This window comes from Ischnura elegans, chromosome 4, assembly GCF_921293095.1.
Source record: "Ischnura elegans chromosome 4, ioIscEleg1.1, whole genome shotgun sequence".
In the NCBI taxonomy this organism is placed as follows: Eukaryota; Metazoa; Arthropoda; class Insecta; order Odonata; family Coenagrionidae; genus Ischnura; species Ischnura elegans.
This window is the reverse complement of record NC_060249.1, coordinates 48,453,510-48,475,534: the sequence shown is the minus strand read 5'-3', so window position 1 is coordinate 48,475,534 and position 22,025 is coordinate 48,453,510. Positions and strand designations below refer to the sequence as shown.

The window sequence follows — 22,025 nt, the reverse complement described above, 5'->3', positions numbered from 1 at the left end:
TCCAGAACTGATGAAAACGTGGAAAAAAAACTCTTACCCTTGTGTAGAAGGATAAGAGGCATACTATTGATGGACTCGCTGAACAATCTGATCATTTGTGGAGTTCATGACAGCGAATTTCAGCTGAAGATTAGCAATCGAGACGAATCGCGGCAAAATTCATCCCCCACTTGTTGCCTCCTGATCGAAAGCGGCACGTGTTGCTGATTGCCGCGACTTGAGTTTTTGGTAAAAATATGCCTGACCCTGCTTCCTCACCCACCCTACTCACCAGATCTCGCACCTTTTGAGCTCCTTTTGTTCAACCGGATGAAAATGGTGATGAAAGGGAAATATTTTGGTCGTGTCACGGAGGTGACGAGAAAATGGAAGGCATCGGAAACGACGAGTACCAAAGGTATTTCGCGTGGAGGAAAAAACATTTCAACCAATGTATCAGTGTAAATGGAGAGTACTTCAAAGGTGACTAACATTTGTGAGACAAAAAATTAAATTGTGTCCGGTCATTTTTGGGTCCCCCCTTGTACAGCTGTAATCAGGGGTGCAGATAGGAATTAAGGCTGGGGGGGGTTTAGGTGCAACTAACACCGGGGTGTGTGGGGTATGGTATACCCACCAGGATAAACGTTAGGTACGAGATTAATAAATTGAGGAATTTTATAGATAAATGGTTCAAAATGGTGAGTTTTACAGCTTTCTGAGGGATATTTTATTAATCCTTACGCTATTCTATTAGTAATATCAATCCAATCAAGTAAAATGGGTTAAACTTAAAAATTCTCTGAGTTCTAGGGGGGTTTATTCCCCCCAAAACCCCCCCCTCGCTGCGCCACTGGCTGTAATTGCCCATGCTGACCCACACTCGGAAGTTCTGGAGCAGGCCGACACCTTATGTATTTCCTGCCTCCCACTCCCTGCATTTGATGACGTTGAGCTGGGGAATTGCAAGTTAGCAACGACATGTGTGGGGGATAAGTCTCAAGGCAGTGGGGCTAAATATGACAGCAGTATGGCTTAAGGACAAAGAATACCTGTTGAATAAACGTGCAATGTGAAAAGGAGATGAATGCGAACAATTCCGTAACTCACTTCCTTGCTTTAGCTTTTTGCTCTCCTGCATAACCGGTGATAACCAACTCAGCGTTGAAATTGTTTATCCAAGCTTGTATCTTCAATACAAATTTCAATATCTCTTCCAAAATAGTCTTTGTACGAGGAATATTCATAAATCAAGGGCCATTTGGTCACAGGAAAAAATATACTCATATGAAACACACTTTATTGGCACTTTTAGTGGGCTACAACCCTACTTCACTTCTCTACGTAAGCGCCGTTCACTTCTAAGAATTTTTCATATGGCTGTGACAGCTTCTTCAATCCCTCTGCATAGAAGCCCGCTGCCTGAGAGTTGAACCAACTGATAACGCTGTTCTTGAGTTCCTCTTCACTTTCGAAATGTTGTCCACCCAGCCACTGTTTCAAGTGCAAGAGGAGGAAATAGTCGCTAGGAGATAAGGATGGTACGGTAGGTTGTCAAAGAGTTTCCAACTAAAATCTTGAATTTTCTTATTGGTTTTGACAGCAGTGTGAGCCTGTGGCTCCTGTGATTAAACGGCCCTTACTTTATGAATATGCTTTGTACATACCAAAATAAAATAGATACTCTCTATGGAAAAAATTACTTCCAAAACTTTTCAAAGCATTTTAAATACAAAAGCCAACTGAGGTTCACAGACTTCTTACTTACGCCTTTGTGCCTCGTGTCTTGTTTTTCTTGAGTAATGCTGCACACTTTCATTACAGTATCCTATGATTACATTTGTAATCGAAGAATTCATGTAAAATAAAAACGAAAAAAAATTGTAGTAAAACCAGATTGTTTTAATGAATAATCAACTATTATTCCCAATATTTTATGCTCATATATCCTTATCAATTATGTATGTCCTTATAAATAATGCAACTCCCTAAAAGACGCATTGATTTTTCTAATACTAATGTCTACATATAGAACCACAACTTGCCATATGTCAGTATTATTACATCCTATGTACATACATGTCCTCCTGTCGAGTCCTTGAGCTGTAGAGCAGCATTGACCTAAGGATGAAGAATGACTCAAACTATTATTCGTGATTTGTACGTTTGCCTGCACTCACAAAAGAAATTTTGTTTACGTTCAATAACAAACACTATGGTGGGTGAAGAAAGACAGCTTCTAGATGAGATATGGAGGAGATAGAAGGTGTGGATGGAGGGCTTCCTGAGTGGGGAGGGGATGTTGAAAACGGTGTTAGAGGGTATAATGTTGGGTAAAAAAGAGAGAGGGTGGAAGAGAAAAGGATTATTAGATAGAATGAAAGGAATTAGGCCTAATTGTCGATTGAAGAGAAAATTTTATGAAGGAAGGAGAGAAAAGAGAAGTCTTCTAAATACCATAAGATGAAGATGCAACAATTTCTGTAAATGGCCACATTATGATACCTGATGAAGACAATCATTGAAGGACAAGTGGATTGAAAGAAAGGCTGGGGATGGTCCCTAATGAGTCACAAAAGACAAGTTATGAAGGATATAAAAGAGAATAAATGCATAATTATGAAAAGGTTTTTTGATAATAGAGTGAATTGGAGAACTGTGTCAAACTAACATTTGGATTGTTGATTTGCAACGGCAATATTATTTTAATAGGATTGCAAAATTATTAACACTACATGAACATAAAAAATTATTAAAAGATTGTGTTGGTCATAAGTCCAAACACTATACTTTTCAGAAAGAGAAGTGTGTTTAGCTAATTTATCAGTTTACAAGAGAACATAATAAGAAACTTCCCACACAGAAAATAAACATCTATTAGATATCTACAGATAGATAAATAGTTATCTAATAGACATCTATCATAGATATCTATTGGATATATTATTGTCAAAATAGCAGCTGTTCTAATAGATATCTACGGTACTGTAGATGTCTATTGGATATTTACTTATCTGTTTTATACTTATCTATATCTATAAAAAATTTTCTCATGCCTATGCTTGATGCAATTAACATTAGTGAAAAAATTGTCGCTGTATGATCAAAATGAAAACTACAAAAAAAATGCCGCGACATGGCGCTCACCACTACACCAACTGATCCAGATACAGATGTAGAGCTATTTTGGAATTATATAACGATTGTTAAAAATACCACTCGGAAATTAATTAATTACAGCCAAACTAAGGTCCATTCAATGGAACCACTATCAGCTCAGAAATGTGTTCGCCATTCCAAATGCCGTAAAAAATACGGGATTGAAAAATGCGGTGCAAAGTACGTGGTCTCCCCTTGTCAGTTAGGGGAAGAACAATCTTATGTAATTATAATGATTATGGTTATTAGAACTAATCACCTTAATTCTAATAGGAGGAATGGCAGCAAAGAGAACGGCAGCTGGGGGGAACGGATGATTGCTGACGTCATGCAGTTGGCATCGTTCGACGCGTGGCAAAATTTTATAAGTCCGCCATCGCTCGAGTAAAGAAACCAAAAAAGTTGTCCCTTAATCAAATGTTAAATCGCTTCCATAGCTCATGAATCGCGTTTTAAAAGACTCTTTCGGAGATGCATCCAAATCCGCATCTAATAGATGTCTAACAGAGATATATTTAATAGATGTCTAATAGGCATCTATTAATGATGCCTATTAGACATATATTATAGATGCCTATTAGATCCCTAATAGATGATTAATAGGCATCTCTAATAGATACCTATTATAGATCTATTGTAGATGCCTATTAGACATCTATTATAGAAGCCTATTAATAGATACATACATCTATTCATAGATGAAAATAGACAATATATAGATATCTATTTTCCGCTTGGGATCGTTCTACGCGTCGCAAAAATTTTCAAGCCCGCCATCACTCCAGTAAGGAACCAAAAAAATTGTCCCTAAATCAAATGTTATATCACTTCCATAGTTCATGAATCACGTTTTAAAACACACTTTCGGAGATGTATCCAAAATCACCCCTTGTCACCTGCACATCTAATAGATGTCCAAAGACATCTATTAGATATACATCTATTCATAGATGAAAATAGACAATATATAGATACAGTTGGCATAGTCGCCAGGCATCGTTCTACGCGTCACAAAATTTTTCAAGTCCGCCATCACTCCAGTAAGGAGCCAAAAAAGTTGTCCCTAAATCAAATGTTATATCGCTTCCATAGCTCATGAATTGTGTTTTAAAACACACTTTCAGAGATGTATCCAAAATCTCCCCTTGTCACCTGCACATCTAATAGATGAAAATAGACAATATATAGATATCTATAGATATCTATTTTCCGTGTGGGTTCAATGTCATAAGGTATATGTTTCATAATTTGGACTAGATATTATAGAAACTAACCGTTGAATTGAAGACTTTGAAGGATATTTTATCATTATTATTGTCTTCTTCATCTATCAGATAAATAGTGACATCGGATGTAGGTGGTGAGAATGTTACCTGGAAATTCACGACGTCTCTGCGAAAAGAAAAAAAAACATATAAATTCATGACTTATCTAACAATTCATCGTGGATATTTTACAATAGATTTATCAGTTACGATCCATGGTGCGTAACACTCAGCTATGATTGTCCAATATCTTTTTGAGTTGCTTAGAATACATGTGCAACTGAGACTTATCAGAAATTTCTTCCATTAACCGTCTCCGTGATTCTTCCTCTTCTGGGTGATTGCAAAAAAAGGAGAGCTCCTGAATGTGCTACGTATCAATGAATCATCACCTCTTCTTACTTTTGCCATCATAGTTTTTCAAATTCGGTATAGACAAAATAAAAACTGAGAAAAAACAACTTCTTTCTCGAGACTTTCATTTTTCACACCAAGATTTTGACGTATTTCACATAATTTTCAAAAGCAGTCTTAGCAACAAGCAGCCAGCATGATTGAACAAGCACCGACCCAACAATAATGATGGGTGAGTTGTGGACTTATTTAAGAGGAAGGAGCCTTATCAGGGCAACGAATATATGGCCTGCAGTCGTTGACAATTGATAAGAAAAAATATTCTACATTTTTTAACTGTCCAAAATAAAAAAAAATGCAGTCAACATGTTAAAACGAAATAGGAATGAAAATGTTGGGAAAACTACTTTTAATTTTGCTCCTTTTAAATGCTTCTGCTGCTTAATAATCTACCATTTTCTCATTGAATTACGCAACAAAGAAATGGCCTACCAAGAGATATTAAAAACTAATTTTTAGTGAGAATGAATTTGCCCATGTCTCAAATTTTTGCTGCTAGATGCGGCCAAACTCAGAACTACTAGATTATGATAGATATATGTACTTTCAGAGTTAGTATATACATGCTTTTCTGATAACATATGGATATTTCAACCATTGGTATCTCACCTTTCAAATGTGGGATTTTCATAAGTTATGTCAGTCCTCCAGGACCTCCTGATGTAGTCAGTCTTAATTTCCACCGGCTTAGATCTGTAGTCAATAAATTCATTCTTTTTATTGTAAGCAAGGACAGTGAGAGAATAAAGGCTGGGATACACTCGGTAAAATATAAAGTTGGTGACCTGTAAACAAAATAAAATTCAAATGTAAAAAAACAGATTTGATGACAATCTAACAAGAAAATATTCCTATCCAGCTAACAGAAAATAATTTTGTATACGTATTCCACTTTGGTATGAGGTAATTTCCGTTGAACTCATTTCTTCAGATCCTCTTATGAAATTGTTGACTAAATGTTGAATACATATGTTCTCAGTAGATAAGTTGATCAATGTTATTTTATAAGTATGTTTCACTGTACTGTCAGGCAAGGGCGAATCCAAGATTTTTTTCTGAGTCTGAGGGGGGGGAGGGGGCACAAGGGCCTCCCTCACAGGCACACGGTCTTCTCATATATGAGATTAAAAACAACATGCACCAATGACCATACAAAATATTCTCTTTATTTTAATATAAAATGTAATTATATGCAATTAAATGATTGAGGCTCCAAAACACTCAAAACAGAGACCCTGCTAAAAAGTTTTTCTATTTTTTTAAGCATCTGGGGGGCACGTGCCCCTGTTGATACACGTTTGCATTTGATACACGTTTGTGGAACGTCTATCAAATGCAAAAGGAATTTCGTTCGGGGGGGTCCAAAACCAGGGGGTGAAATTTTTGAAAAACAGGGTAGTAAGCAATGGGTTTTAAACTAATTAAAACCCTTTTCATAATCGGAAAAAACTCATTTTTGTAAATAAAATCTTTTGTAAATTCATGATTTTTCAGTATTTAGTTTTCTCTCTGCATTTCTTCAGGGTTTTATTCTGCATCAGCTTGTTAGTGGACAATTGTTTCGCTGTCTGTCCTGCCAGCGCCTTCAGGTTGAAGGGAAGAAGATGGTGACAGGACAGCCAGCGAAACTGTTGTCTACTAACAAGCTGACACGGAAGAGACACTGACACGGAGAAATGCTGAGATCAAACCATCGCCACCGAAACCTACGTTCTAACTTTAGTTTTCTCTTATGAAGCAAAGTAATTGTGTTTTTATATTTTGGAAGGGGGGGGGGGTTCAGACCCCCTGGACCTCCCCCCGTGGCTACGTCACTGATCTAATGAGATTGAAAAGTGAAAGGATGAACACAAGTTTTTGATATCTCACACCTACATTTGCACACTTGTTGAAACACTCTCCGCTCTGGCACTCGATCCTCCTGTACGTCCTCCACGAATGTTTACCATTTGTACAGGATCCATCACGTCTTTTTTCATCATACAATATGATGTGAAATGATTCATAGTCACACCATGGCAGCATCACTTCTGCAATGATCACCCCACTTGATGACCCATTCCTGAAGTAGGGTACTATTTCCCTTTTCCTTTCTTCCGGACATTCCTCATCTAGAAAAGTAAAAATAGTTAACATAGAAACCAATTACTCTCAATTCCTAGCAATAAAATTTTCACTGTGAACCTGGGCACAGGGCCATGTGATCGATTAGAATGAAACAGCAATTTTTACCATAGTAAAAGGTTTGCAACAGAGGCATGGCATCAGTTATTAATTTCTAAAATTCCTTTAGGGTATTGGAACAACTACCAGTACATTTAATCTACACTGTATGTATTTAAATACATATCATTACCTCTCCTAAAACTTCCAAGTTTTTCAAAACTTATAAGTTTCAACGATATAAGTTTTACCAGTATAAAAAAAAGAAAACGATGAAATATATTGGCACGACCAAATTTTTTTCCTGAGAGTTACAGGAATGCTGTTCCGGTCGAAATTAAGCACTGCATGCCGTGGTATTTCAAGGAGGCCACCACTGGGCCCACGAGATGGGAAGCCAACACTTTAGATACCATTCGAACACTAACTCTTTTTAAACAGGGACTCATCAAAGAAATGATGGGAGTTCAAAAGTAAGAGAAGGACAATTTTACTAGGGAAACTAAGTTAAACCACACTTATTTACCAGTAATCGAGAGAAGCAACATCCAGACTACCGTCCTACCCCTCCTCCTCCTACCTTCCTCTCCTCTACCACATGATGCAGACAGCACTCGAATATGTATAATTAACCGTTAACCGGTGACGTGCGGTCTGAGAGACCGCTGCGTTTCTAAAATTATGAATATTTTCAAAATTAAGATTTCAAAATATCTATAATTCTCGTTGGCTTCATATTTTTGCATTACAAGGACATCCCACTCTTAAAATTTAATGTTCCTTTTATTAATTTCTATAAATTTGCAATTGAACTTGATTATGCAGTCTGTGAGACCACACGCCACTTACTAAGAATGCATCAAGAAAAGGAATAAGCGGGATAAATTTCATGGCTACTTACTACTTAGCCTTCCAACTTTAACATTTAAAGCCTTTTTTGAATCTGGCGAAATATTGATACATAAATATAATAATTATAACTCAAGTGTTTTCGGCATCAGTTATTTGATCCTGCTTCAAATCACAATTTTTTATGACAAATTGGTTCATATTGGAAGTGTAAAAATTCTAATATAAGTTTTAAATAGTTAAGCATTCAAAGAAAAATGAAACAAAGCAATAAAAATGGCGTAGCAATATTTTATGAATTTTTGATTTATTGCGGTCTCCCAGACCCCACGTCACGGGTAGTGTAACAAGAATTACACGTCACTGGTTAAGGGTCAAAGAAGGCCAACAATGCCAGAATCCTTTGAAAAAGCGACCGGGTCTTGAAACATTGGGGCTAGTGGGGTGGCCAGGAATTTCATTCGGGGCTGTAATGGTACACCAAACACTCAATGGGGGTTGTAAAAGATATCTTGAGCTATCTTGACTTTCATTGTTATAAAAAATAATCAAGTCGCATGCAAATTTTAATTTAAACTGATTCTGATTCATTTAACCCTTAACTGGTGACGTGTGGTCTGAGAGACCGCTGCGTTTCTAAAATTATGAATATTTTCAAAATTGCTATTTCAAAATATCTATAATTCTCGTGATCGTATTAATTTTGCATAATAAGGACATAGCACTCTTAAAATCTAACGTTCTTATTATTTATTTCTGAAAACTTGCAACTGAATTTGAGTAGCAGTCTGTGGGACCTCACGTCACTAAATTGGAAATCAAATTAATGTAATGCTGGTGGAAATGGTTCAAAAAGTTGTTCAAACAATTCCTAGTGATTTTTCAAGAATAATAGTAATAATAATAATAATAATTGACAATTTATAAGGAAGTGTTTATAGTTGCATAACGTGGATAATTAAGTACTTAATTAAAAAAGTACTATAGTAAAAATAGTAACTCAAGTGTTTTTGCTATCAGTTTTTTGATCCTGTTTCAAGTAACAATTTCTACTCAAAAATTTGGTTCGTATTGGGAATGCCTAATATTAAATATAAGTTTTACAATAGTTGAGAAGTCAATGAAACATTAAACTAAGCAATAAAAATTACTTTGCAACGTTTTACGAATTTTTGTTTTATTGCGGTCTCCCAGACCGCACGTCACTGGTAATGTATCAAATATTTCACATCACTGGTTACGGGTTAAACTGAGTGAGATTATAAACACATACAAGGCAATCCCATTTTATGACATAAAAAAGTCACAATTGTGGTTCTACCATGTTAGGCAATGCGATTAGCACAGCAAGGGAGGGGCGTGCACTCCCTTTGCTGTGTAGCCATGTAACAGTAAAATTAGAATCTCAATTATCATCTGTTTGACCTTGGGGTGGTTTGGGGGCCCTCCACCCTGGGGGATTTCGGAGTCTACCCTCAGAAAATTTTTGGAAATGTATTTTAATACTATTCTGGCTCTTGAAAAATAGGATAATAAAAAAATAGCAATCTTGCAAGGAAAGACACTATGAAAAGTGAGAATTTCACAGCTTAAAAAATTGTATGCGTTATGGTTCAGTTAAATACATTTACTGAATTTTTTCCTTGAAACTGCCCTGAAATTTACAAAAAAAGCTCTAAAATAACCATTTCAAATAACCTTTTCAAAGAAGTAATAGGTTCTCTGTTGTCTTCTGACAACTTCATTTCATTATCTTGTATATAATCCTTTTACACTGAGTATGCTGTATAATAATGCAGAATTTTGTAATAGCAGAAAAAACTTTGGTTCGATTAATAACTTCTTTCTTGCTGTAGCCCGCCATCGAATCCCCACGCTCTGATATTATGTTCGTGACGCTATTCTTTCCTCTCTCAGGATCTTTAACATAACCAGCCGCCGTGTCTTATATCTGATCTCATGTTTCAGCTTAGACTCTTTAGAGGTTCTCTCCGCCCAAACGAAATTCTCCCTCTTTTCTGTTTTCGTGTTCCTCCTCTCCCCTTACACAATAACTCTCTGCTTCACATTCCATTATTCTGTCTTCCCATCTCTAACCGCTCTCTGTTCTACCGAATCCCATCATTATTTATCTCCATGGCTTGATGAATCCCTTCCTTGGACCTCTTTTCCTCGGCCAATAGTTACAAATCCGATCCTTAGAATGCCATCTGAATATTATGATTAAAAACTTTTGGGCTATGTCGCCGCGTCAATTCTTGGGTGGCCCCAATGTTTCCCGACCAATGCTGGTGGCTTTTTCAAGGGATTGTCCCTTGATTGATTGTCACAATCCCTTGAAAAAGTGACCAGCATCGGTCGGGAAACGTTGGGGCCACCCAAGAATTGACGAGGCGACATAGCCCAAAGGTTTATAATCATAATGACGAGCACCTGCGAAAGTTTTAAAGAAGCCATCTGAATAATTCACCATTGTCTAATTCATAGTGCCCCTTCTTATATGTTTATAAAATTTTGTTTTCTGTTAGTTTTTATTTATTGTGTTATTGTTTGTTATCTTTTAGCTATTATTTATTTAAGTAACAGCCAATGTAAAAGTCTTTGTGCCGTTTTTGGTAGTGAATATAATAAAAACGTAACGTAAATAAAGGCATAACAAAAATAAATAATAAAATAATATGAATATATTTTTGTTACGCCTTTCATACATGCTTCCTGCTAGACATGAGGGTTTTGTGAGTCCCATAAGCTCAGGGCCCTTTGCGATCGCCGACCTGGACAGGCTGCCCCTGGTTTAACTCTTTTGCAGCTGCTCACTCTCCGGAAATATCTACATGCGGGGAAAACTCTTGAGTGCACGGGTGCACGGCTTGGAGGAAGATAAGATACATATTCACAGTAGCCTGCTTTGTGCATTCATGTACCAGATACATTCACATCAGTGAAAGGCTAAAAATTTGACGGCCTGTTTTTTTGTTGGTACTTATGGGGATTCTAAATATTTTTCATGAATATTCCCTAGGGCGCTCAGGGGCAGAGGCTAGGGGATTCAAAACTAGGAGGGTGGAAATTTTTGCAAAAACAGGGTACTTATGTAGAGGGTTTTAAGCAAATTTTTACACCTTTCACAATAAAAAAAACTTCATTTTTCAAAGAAATCTTTTGTAAATTAATTATCATTCAATATTTTGTGTTCTTTCATGAAGCAAAGTAATTGTGTTTTTCATATTTTTTGGGGGGGGGGAGGAATCCGAATCCCTAGCACCCTCCCCCTCGCTTTACCACTGGTGGTGAATGGGGGCCTTCGACAGGGGCTCATGATGGGGTCCTCCTCCATTGGAAAATTTGAGGAAATTGCAAGTCTGGAAGTGGCTTTTGATGCTATTCTGGCTCTTAAAAACTACATAAAAGTTAATAAAAATAGCAATTTATTCAGAAAAAAATACTGTAAAAATTGAAAATTTCACAACCCTTTCAAAAAATAATTAGGTTCTCTTTTTTATTCCGACATCTGTTTACACTGAGTAGGTATGTTGTGAGTAAAGAAAATTAATGAAAGCTTAATATTTTATAATTGCAAAACAAACTTTGGTTCAACTAACACGAATATTTTTATTACACCTTCCATATAAGCTCCGGGCCCTTGGCGATCGGGGACCTGGTCAGAACGCCCCTGAAAAGTGGCGTAACTATGAGAGGGGACGAGAATATAGATCCCCCCCCAAAGCCTCAGGGAAATAAAAAAATTATCTGAACCGATTGTCTAGATTTGATGTATAAAAACTGAATCTCCTTAAAGTTCAATTTAAAATGCCAAAATGATGTAAAATATGTCTCCTGCAATGTCATTTTTCAAAAATTTTCCTAATTTCCTCAATTTTATAAAAAAAAATGTTTTACCTAATAGTTTTTGTATTATTATAAAGGGAGTGTATATACAAATGCATGGCTACAAGTCTTGAATGTGGAAGAAGTTTGAGATGTATATGTATCATAGAGCATGGAACTCCTCGCAGTAAAAACGCCACTATCTCTTCTGGGCAGTGGCGGATACAGAAAAAGCTCAAGGGGGGGGGGGGGGCGCTACATATCTTGAGTTGTCTTTACTTTTATCGTAATAAAAGATGATCAAGTCACAGGCGAAGTATATGAAAATTTTATTTAAAATGATTATAAACATGTAAAAGACAATGCCATCTTATGATATAAAAAGTTACAATTATGGTTTTGCAATGTTCAGCAATACAAGCGGACCCGCAAGGGGGGGGCGCGCGCCCCCTGCGCCCCCCATCCTTATCCGCCTCTGCTTCTGGGGGATATTCCATCCCCCTGGACCCAGGTCATAACCCCCCAAATTTGATACTCAATCCGCCACTGTATTGGGCCGATATCGTTGAACGAAATTAAGCCAATGTCGCCATTAAATATTTTATTTAAATGTCAATAAAGGAAAAAATATTGGTTTATACTCATTTCATTATGTATGGTGGCTATACACCATGTATGAAGACATTTCTCAAATCCTTTCAGACATTAAAAAAACTGCTATTGGAAATATGTTTCGTTTTCCAATGAAAATTTTTCTTTCAAATGTTATTTGACGCGTGCTTTGTAATCTAATGAGATGATGAAAAAACATTTTTTTCAGCGGAATTTATTTCTCACGTCTAAAGATCGAAACTTAACAATTGATGAGGGCTGAGTTTCGAACTCCCGCCCGTGATGTCCAACTGTCGATTATTATGGACTCGATCGATAGTCGATTTTCATCGATACTAGAACGCGCCCCATTGCCATTCTATGCGGTGTGCAATGTTGTTGTGTTTACAGTTTGTGAAACTTATCCTGTGGAACTTACCAGCCGCTGAAGTTCTTCTTTTGCTTGTTTCATCAGAACCTGGTAAGTCGAAGTGTTGCCGTCGCCGCATTTTTTATTTTAAATGAAGCATATTCTTACTATATATACTTAAAGTATACCTATTGTGTACTACATACGTAGTATACCATATATGGTCCTAGAGGGATTCAGTCTCCAGAGTTTTGTGAGTTGAGGCGTCAGACCATGGTGGGCCGGTTAGCCCTGAATCGTTTAGCAACAAATATTTGGAAACTTACCTGCTTGGAAACTGTTGTTCCAGTAGCATACGTTCTCCAGCGGAAACTGAAAAATAAAAGATTTTTTTTTAATGATACCGGTGTATTGCTCATCTTTTTGCAGCATCTAGCCGTCCGAAAATTTGAACTTTTATGTTGACATAAATGACACCGTCAAGGCACTCATGAGGAAGATAGTCTCAGCTGTGATCTTGCGTGACGACACGGACATGTATGCTGTAATAACGACAACAAACTACCTCCACTCGCTGTCATATAGTGTGCATTTTGAAAAATCCCTATCAAAATTTTCATTCTCCCGTGAAGTTATTTTCCAACGGTGCACCTAGCATTGTACACGCCCACTACTTAGACGGTCGAGGTCAGAGAACTCACTGGAGACAGTGGCGTAGCGAGGGAGGGAGTCCAGGGAGTCCATCCCCCCAAATATAAACACAATTACTTTGCTTCATCATATAAGAAAAAATATTGAAAAATTTGGATTCTATAAATATTTCTTCGAGAGAAGAAGTTTTTTCGATTGTGTGTGTTGTATGCATGTATCGAAAGTGTTAAGGCTGTTTTACACAGGACACGGAATTGCGCAGGTTAGAGCTGCATTAATTTCTAAAAATGGCGTGGAATTGCGCGAATGCATGAACGAAATTAGAACGGGCTATTTTGCCGTCTCGCGTCCACGCATTCTCGCATGTGTTCTAGCAATCCACCGCTTTACACGACGCAATTTTGATTGCGCCTTCGCACGTACGTCAGATTGCGCAATTCCGTGAACCGTGTAAAACGGCCTTTTATAATTAGCTTTAAACCCTTTACTTTGTACCATGTTTTTCAAAACATTTTCCCCGGGTCCCCCCTGGTTTTGGGCTTCTCCCCTCCCCCCGAACGAAATTCTTGGCTACGCCACTGACTGGAGAAATTATCCTTCGCGTTTAACGACCGTCAGATCGCAAGATATCGCGTGTTCTGTTGAAGATGTCTCTTTTTTGATGTAAAGGAAACTAAAACAGTTAAAAACGTTCACAGCTGGAATATCAAGGCCTAGGAAAGTAAAAGTATTTCCGGCAGAAATTTGCCAAGCGCCCGGGGAAAACGTGAGCATATCGATATAATATCCGAATTAATGTAGGAAACCCATGAATTTATTGTAAAGGCCGTTTTACACGGTACACGGAATTGCGCAGTCTGACGTACTTGTGAAGGCGCAATCAAAATTGCGTCGAGTAAATCGGTGAATTGCTAGAACACATGCGAGAATGCGTGGATGCGAGACGGCAAAATAGCCCCTGTTCTAGTTTCGTTCATGCACTCGCGCAATTCCACGCCATTTTAGAAATTAATGCAGCTCTAACCTGCGCAATTCCGTGTACCGTGTAAAACGGCCTGTAGAAATTAATGCAGCTCTAACCTGCGCAATTCCATGCCCCGTGTAAAACGGCCTTAAGGGTCGATTATACCTCACTGTAAATGTTCCCATTAAACGATAACGGCCAAACCGTATTGTTTTAAGTTAACCTTACCGCGTGGTAAACAGAAATGCGGGGGCGAACATAAGGGGGGAGCCTTCCCCCCCACCCAAACGAGCAGATCTAAATCTACATCATACCCTGCGAGCCACCTCTAGGGTGTTTGGCAGGGAGTAAAATACATTAAAATCAGCAATTACTGAATGTAGTCCTGAAAAGAAGAAGAAGAAACTGATTTCATTATGCGAAACGCTGTGGGTAGAAAGGCATCTACCGATTTGATCGATAGATTTTTCTTCCTCATAGAAAAATCTACTAAAATTGGTAGCATATTAATTGCGTATAGCTTGGTTTCGTTAGTGGTAGGACCTGCCCGCCTTTGTGACGGTGCAGGATTCCTCGTCCCGTCCTTCCTTCCCCGTCCTTTCCTTGGAGGCGTCGTCGGGCTCCTATCGCGGCGGCGCCTCCTTCCTTGCTCCTTCCAGTCCTCCCCCTTCTGCGGTGCAGAGGTGATAAGCTAACGCTTCAGACCTCGGCCCAGGAGAGTAACCCCGCGAGCCCGCCCAAGGAGTTCGTATCCATTGTGGGTAGAAAGGCACGAAGTAGTGGTCTTATTTAAATAAATTTTAGAACATATCTATATCCGACTTCATAAAATAAAAGAGGAGATGAGTGACTGCGCACACAAAACACAAGGTCTAAGTAGTGCTATCATTCAGTTCCCATTGCTCGCCCATCTTTTTGTTTTGATTTCAGTATTGCCAACCTCACAAAACTTACGTAAGGAACTCCAGCAAAAACACATGGATCTTTTCACTTGGCTTAATCTTTTTAAAACGATAGTATTATAGAATCAGCCCGCTAATTATTACTTTTTATTTACTTTCTGAATTTAGCCACAAGAAAATAATGTAAAACATTGATTGTGATTACAAATAACTTATCATTCGCATTGCCCCCCAAATATTATCTAAATTCACCACTGACGGCGAGGGTAACGTTCGGGGAGACTGATTACAACCACGACTTACTAAAAAAAAGTAGGCCCACGTCGTGAAACTGAAACGAAAACGGAGTTGCTTGGTTTTAGATTTTCATAGACACGAATATTAAAATGGTTATCCAGTCGGTCTCTAGATGTTTTATCACCTACCACGCATTGAAATGGGTTTACATAAGTCTCCACTCGCGTCGCTGACGGCGGACGTATCCGAATTTCACGGAGGAAAAAACAAGTGAATGAAATGTCAACCGAAAATTATATTCGTGATGACGTTATGCATCAACTTTATAATTTATCAATGCTATTCGCCGCGATTGTAAATGTAAAATAGTAAATATCGAAAATAAACGGATCGCTCTCGCCTCATATCCGCGCTGCGGAAACAGTTTAAATCAGATTAAAATTCGCTGTAGGTAAGTGGCAACAAGAATCAAGTTTCTACGAGACGGGCTGGTGCCTACTCCACGTAGTTTTTTCCTCCATAATGCACGACGGATTTTTGGTTTTGAGCGCCGCTACTTTTTTGCGAACCCCAAAATCCACAATTTTTCATTTCCACTCTGTATTTTTTTTCGTGGTGCACCTAGCGTTGTACACGCCCTCTGTCAGAGATGTAGTGAGGGGAGAGGGGGGTCAGGACCACCCCCGAAACATAAAATCACGTGTACTTTGCATCACAAAAAAAAACAAATATTAGAAAATCATGAATTTATGAAAGATTTCTTTGGAAAGTGAAGTTTTTTCGATTATGAAAAATGTTAAAATTAGTTACAAACCCTCTACTTGCAATCAATACCCTGTTTTCAAAAGTTTCCCCCCTGGTTTTGGCACTCCCACCCCCCGAATAAAATTCCTGGCTACTCCACTATCCCCTGTGAACAATCAAGGTCAGAGAACTCACCTGGGAGATTTTTCTTCGCGTTTAGAACCAGTCACATCACAATATATCGCTTATTTTGTTGATGATATCATCTCTTCGTTGATGTAATAGAAACAAAAAAAATTAAAAACATTATATCTTCCTAATTCCGGTTCCTTAAGCCGCGTTTGTCGTTTGTGGTTGACACAGTTTCAAAAGCTATCCTGATTTCATCTTCATATCCGAAAAACGCATAATAAGAACAGAGACGATGGCTACTCTATCAGCAGCGTGTGGAAGACAGTATTGGCCAATCAGCGCTCAGGGGAAGGACGGCCATTGCCATGGAAGGTGGCAAAAAATCAGGCGCGCTGTTTAAAGTGAAGAAGACTTTAGATTTTAAGGTTCTGCAAGCGCAAACATTTCTTAAACACTTAACTCACAACATTAACAATGCGCAAAAAATAATAATTTTGTTGTAAACTGGCTGGCTACATGGTCAGTTACGGATACAGAATACAGGGGGGGCTGGATATATACTATCAACATGGCACTCATCAGTTAGATAAAACAACTAAGATCAAACGCATAACAAACCCGACGCAGCGTGATCATATGAAAGATTTTCCACCCAGAAAAAAAACATTTTTCTGATTGAAAATCATAAAATTAGTCGTTCAATGTAGGTTTCCTCAAAATTAATATAAAAAAGCGGAGAAGAAATATGCCTGCCTGCATAGGGTATCGAACACGGGCCCCCTCGCGTAAACATAGACTCTATCGACCAGGCTAATTGGTTGCCTTGATAAATATTAAAAATACGTTTATTAATCATTTTTCACGTTGCCAACCAAATTTTTGAAATATAAATAAGGTGTGACTGCAGTTTCTCTTCGTAAGCTTAAGAGAGGTTACACACAATAGAATTACGAAGGCACTGAATATTAATATCAAGTGCAAATGCGCAAAGTGGAGATCCTTAGTTCGAATTGAGCCTAATATGACGAATTTTATCGAAAGATTATCATTAATCATGATCGCGAATGATACCTTTTCAGGAATACCATTTGTTAAAATCTTTTGCTAATATTATATAGCATTTTAACTGGTCGAGGTATATATTAACCCATTAATCCCCAGCGTTACGTTAACGCAACATTATTGAATCCTAATTCTCAGAACAAGTTTCTACCTCAGAATAATTTTTTCTTCAACTTACTGACTTTTTAAAAGTATCTCTAGTTCTAATTTTGTCATTTCCACCAAGATTTTCATTTAAATAATTGTATTCTTATGACTGATGGCGTTTGGCATAAAAATCGATGCGCACATACGAGACACCCTAGGAAAAATGACATACCCCAGCATGTTTGTTGAAAGGCAGAATGGGGAATTGCCTCCGAAGGAATACTGATAACTCCCGGCAAAGATGTCGAGTGTACAAATCAAGGTAAAAAATAAAAGATGTAACCTAAGTTTTAAAGAATTACTTTTTTTGTTATTATTGACCGGAGTTTTCCCAGCGTTGCGTATACGCAGCATTATGAAAATCATATAATATGATTAATAAAATATTTTTCCAAAAATTCATCTTAATTAGGCCAAAATAAATAGGAAAATGCGAAAAAACCGAAGTTAAAAGCCGTACATACAGTCTGGGGAATAATGGGTTAAACGTAACTGATCAAAGAGAAAACCAACAGCAAGTTTTCCTTATCATTGATTGATCTTATATCATACGAGATGGCAAACTAGCCCTTGCCCTAATTCCAAGATCGCACATTCGACATGTTTTCAGCGCTTACCTGGGCAACAAGACCCTTGTAAAACGACCTTTGCGTAAATTAAAAGCTCGCTAAGATGGAGAGGTATCAGGAATTTAATAAAATCTTAATCAAAGTGTACGTCCTACAACGTTGGTCTTTAGAAAATAGAGAATTTATCTGTCTCAAATAAAATAGATGAGAAAATGGAAAATCAAAATTAATTAGTTATTTTTCTTTGAAAATTATTCAGTTTTATATGTATCATTTAAAAAATTTTAAATCACGTTTTCCCCTTTTTCGGTTGCTCAGCGATTTTTTTATAAATAATTTTGGGGATTGTTAGTATGTTTTTGGTGGAGATCAGTCAAAGAAGTGATACCGTTATGAAAGTTGTTATAAAAAATCATCGCCCGCGTGTGATAGGGTTATTTTAAAGATACCACATCACGAAATCACATTTAACATTAAATTAAATTAACACTTTTACATTTAACTTTTATTTATATAAAAATATTGTATTACATTGTATTTTATATTGTTCTCATGTTTTCTTTCGTAGCCCTGATGATAGTTTAAAATAAACTGAAACGTTGACGAAAACTTTTTGCATCACATACATTGACCTATACTTCGAGAACTATTTTACCAAGAAATACTCTCTTGAACAGCCTTGGCGATTAAAAAAAACTTCGTCAACGCCTCGTAAAACGTCAACTTACTTTCCCGGGAACCAACAAAATGATTTTCTCCTCATAGAAAAATCTTCCAATTTCGTTGGTGAATCAAGTAATGGTTTCGCTAATAGTGTGGGCCCTGTTGTCTTTCATGGCTGCGTGGGAATTTCCCTATCCCACCCTTCCATTCCTATCCTTTCTTGGAGGCGTCGACGGGGTCCTATCGCGGCGGCGCCTACATCCTTTTTCCTTCCCATTCCAACCCCTCCCCGGGTGACTGGGCGTATCAATTGAATTATTGGGACCCTGCCCCGGTGTGTTGTATCCTTCAAAGGGCCCTCTTACTTTCCTGAGCCTTCATGTATTACATTTTTTAATGTTTTTAAATTGAAATTCGTGCGTAGGTTTTCGCGGCGATGCTCATGATGACTGCCAAACTACGAGTTCTGCAGCCACGTATGTCGCTTGTGATCGACAACAGTTTCAAAAGCCACCCTGCTTTCGTCTTCAGGTCGAAGGTGAGAAGTCTTCCTTTCAAATTATATGTATAGCGTGCCGAAAGCGCGTTTCCGCTGTCCGGGTAAACCATGTTTACCATAACCAGCGGCGGATACGATTGGTGAGCACATGGGGCGCCCGCATTGCGAATATGCGAATGCTGGATTTTTTTAGACAGAGCGTTGGTGGCGCCTTCTCTCGATTGAAAGGTGATAACATGTAATAGATCCTCGGTTTTTGGTTTTTATGTCTTCAAAATTAACTTTAACAGCTGAGCATTGGTATTAATTGGTCTCATAAGGTTTATTTAAAAAACAGTCTGTTTTAATTAGTTTAAGTTTGTTGGGTTCAAACCCTCATAATCAGAAATAGAGGAGCTACAATCCTGGGGTAAGGGCTGAAATACGAAAAATCGGCGATATTTCGCAAGTTAATGCGTCATTAATTTTATATTTCTCTCCATTACGTAAACATTCAATTCAAAACTTTCTCTTAACGCTTATATCGTCTTGGTTACTAAGACGACCTTAAGTATTGTTGATGGTGAATGAGCGTGTTGTTCGTCCATTCCGCCCATTTCAACGACATTTAGTGCTTTTTTTCGCTTTTTAAGCAATTTATGGACCCAATACTTGAACACACGCGTAATTCATCGGGAACTATCCAAGAATCGCCCCCCCTATGGGATTATATAACCAACAGTTAAACATTTATAGGCCAAATATATTGCCTTTTAAACGTGTGTAGATCATGATTGAGATGTAGCACGAAGGCTGCGGTGTACGACTCCTGTTCGGAGGTCTCAGGATTGATTCTCGGAGTAGGCGCTTATTTTCATAATATGCTTTTCATTCTACAGAAGTCTGATATTCATCATTATTTCTACGATTTTCATTGAAAATTTTATTTTTCTGCGTGGATTTTTCTTACTGCAATGTAGCAGCGTCTGATATTTTCCCATTTTTTTTCAAGCAGAAGCCTACTTTCAATTATATTATTTTATCTCATTCTTGTTATGCAGTCTGGACACGTTTCTAAGGTAATATAATCGACCTGTAAATTTTTAACAGCGTTTTTTTTTAACTATTGGTTATATAATTGCCTGGTTATACCCAGCTTGGTGTCATAATTGATGATCATTTCACATTTCCCCTCCACATTGAAAAAATTAATAAAAAAATACTAATTGTAGCTTATCAAATATTTAAGTTAAAAGATATAGTGCCTGTTAGCATAAAATTAATGATTTATTTTGCAATGGTGGAGAGTATATTAAGATATGGGATCGCTGTCTGGGGAATGGCGTCAAATACTCTGTTAAACACAATTGTGAAGAACCAAAAGAGAATATTGAAGTTAATTGATACAGATGGTTTGAACTATTTTTGTAATTCTGACCTAAAATCACTGTGTACTAAATATAATATATTAACTATGAATAAAATGCTAAATTGGCTCATTATTATAGAGAACTATTTCAAAAATGAGCACAAAATTAAATCTAATAGTACACATTCTATGGACAAACGCAACAGTCCTTTGTTGAGAACATATCTTTATAATAACATGTACGGTAAAAGGTTGCTGAAGTACGTTGTACCTCATACCTTTAATTGTATGCCAAAGGCTTTATGTAATCTCAAATCTTTGGCCTAAATTAAAGGAAAAGTGAAAGATTGGTTAATAAGTGATATTGTAAACTTGTAATTTCTTTATTTTAATCTGTAATGTACAAAATATATTAAATTATCATAGTTTTGTTTAAAAGCCCCTGAAGTTGAAGTTGATACTTGTAATATAAATGCTATGCTCTCATTGTGCCACATGTTGTATCGAATAACTGGAATCTTCTGACAAGCCATATGGCTGAGAAGGACCAAGTTTGTATATGCAAATAAAGGCAGTTAATTATAAAAAAAAACATTTGGGGAGGGGGTGATTCATGGACAGCTTCTCATGGACTGCAAGACTACGAAGTTGATTGAAATCTGAGGCCCACTTTTGCGACACTCCCCTTGTTAGATTTACCCGCCCCTTTCTGGCCCTTACCTCAGTGGACTCACACCGCGAGAACTTGCCGTGCAGCAACACCAAGAAGAGCAGGTAGACGGGAAACTGGATCAGTGGCATCGCGCGGAATGCTATCCCTCACACCTCATCAATCAAAATTACACTCCTTGGACGTATATCATCAAGAATTACGTTTTTCCCTATTGGCTCTCAGCAAGGGTCATTCAAACGCCTCCTTGAATCCATCTCTGGTGCACAGGTTACATATCTCCTTGGACATCTCGGTGAAAGCTTTCCGTTCCTGAAACGAATAACATTCATAAAGATGAATTGGCCGAAATTCAGGAAAAAATAGATGATCGGGCAGTGCTCTAAAAATTCTCTTGCCAGGATTTTCTAAGTTTTAAAATTCCATTTTCACCTATTTCATATTTGAATTCGCTTGATATATTTTAATGTTAGTCTTGACTTCTTCTCTTCAGATCTTAGTATTCAGCAGAAGAGAAGAAGTCAAGACTAACATTAAAATATGGAAGCAAAAACTGATAGAGGTGGATGAATTCCGTTATTTGGGAAGCAAGATAACTAGAGACGGGAGAAGTAAGAAAGAAATTATCAGCAGAATAGCCCAGGCGAAGAGAGCATTCCACCAAAAGAGAGACCTGCTTACAGCGGGAAACTTAAATATGGAAGTAAAGAAACAATTTATAAGAACCTACATTTGGAGTATGCTCCTATACGGAAGCGAGGCATGGACAATGACCGCAGCGGAGAAAGCAAGAATAGAGGCCTTTGAAATGTGGTGCTA

At 37.6% G+C, this 22,025-nt stretch overlaps 1 protein-coding gene across 2 annotated transcripts in view; it reads right to left on the bottom strand.

Annotated features, from left to right (window-relative positions):
• The window catches only part of LOC124157407, a 55,408-nt gene that overhangs the window by 11,921 nt on the left and 21,462 nt on the right, over positions 1 to 22,025 (bottom strand). Inside the window, exons 2-8 of one of the 2 annotated variants that reach the window (XM_046532094.1) lie at positions 21,257 to 21,518; positions 12,945 to 12,990; positions 6,693 to 6,928; positions 5,427 to 5,602; positions 4,413 to 4,530; positions 2,059 to 2,100; positions 1,748 to 1,807 (exon numbers count right to left, since the gene is read on the bottom strand). In XM_046532094.1, coding sequence (XP_046388050.1) covers positions 1,748 to 1,807; positions 2,059 to 2,100; positions 4,413 to 4,530; positions 5,427 to 5,602; positions 6,693 to 6,928; positions 12,945 to 12,990; positions 21,257 to 21,337 — 759 coding nt within the window. In that variant the 5' untranslated portion in view covers positions 21,338 to 21,518. The remainder of the gene's footprint in view (positions 1 to 1,747; positions 1,808 to 2,058; positions 2,101 to 4,412; positions 4,531 to 5,426; positions 5,603 to 6,692; positions 6,929 to 12,944; positions 12,991 to 21,256; positions 21,519 to 22,025) is intronic. The other variant, XM_046532095.1, reaches the window with a different exon arrangement.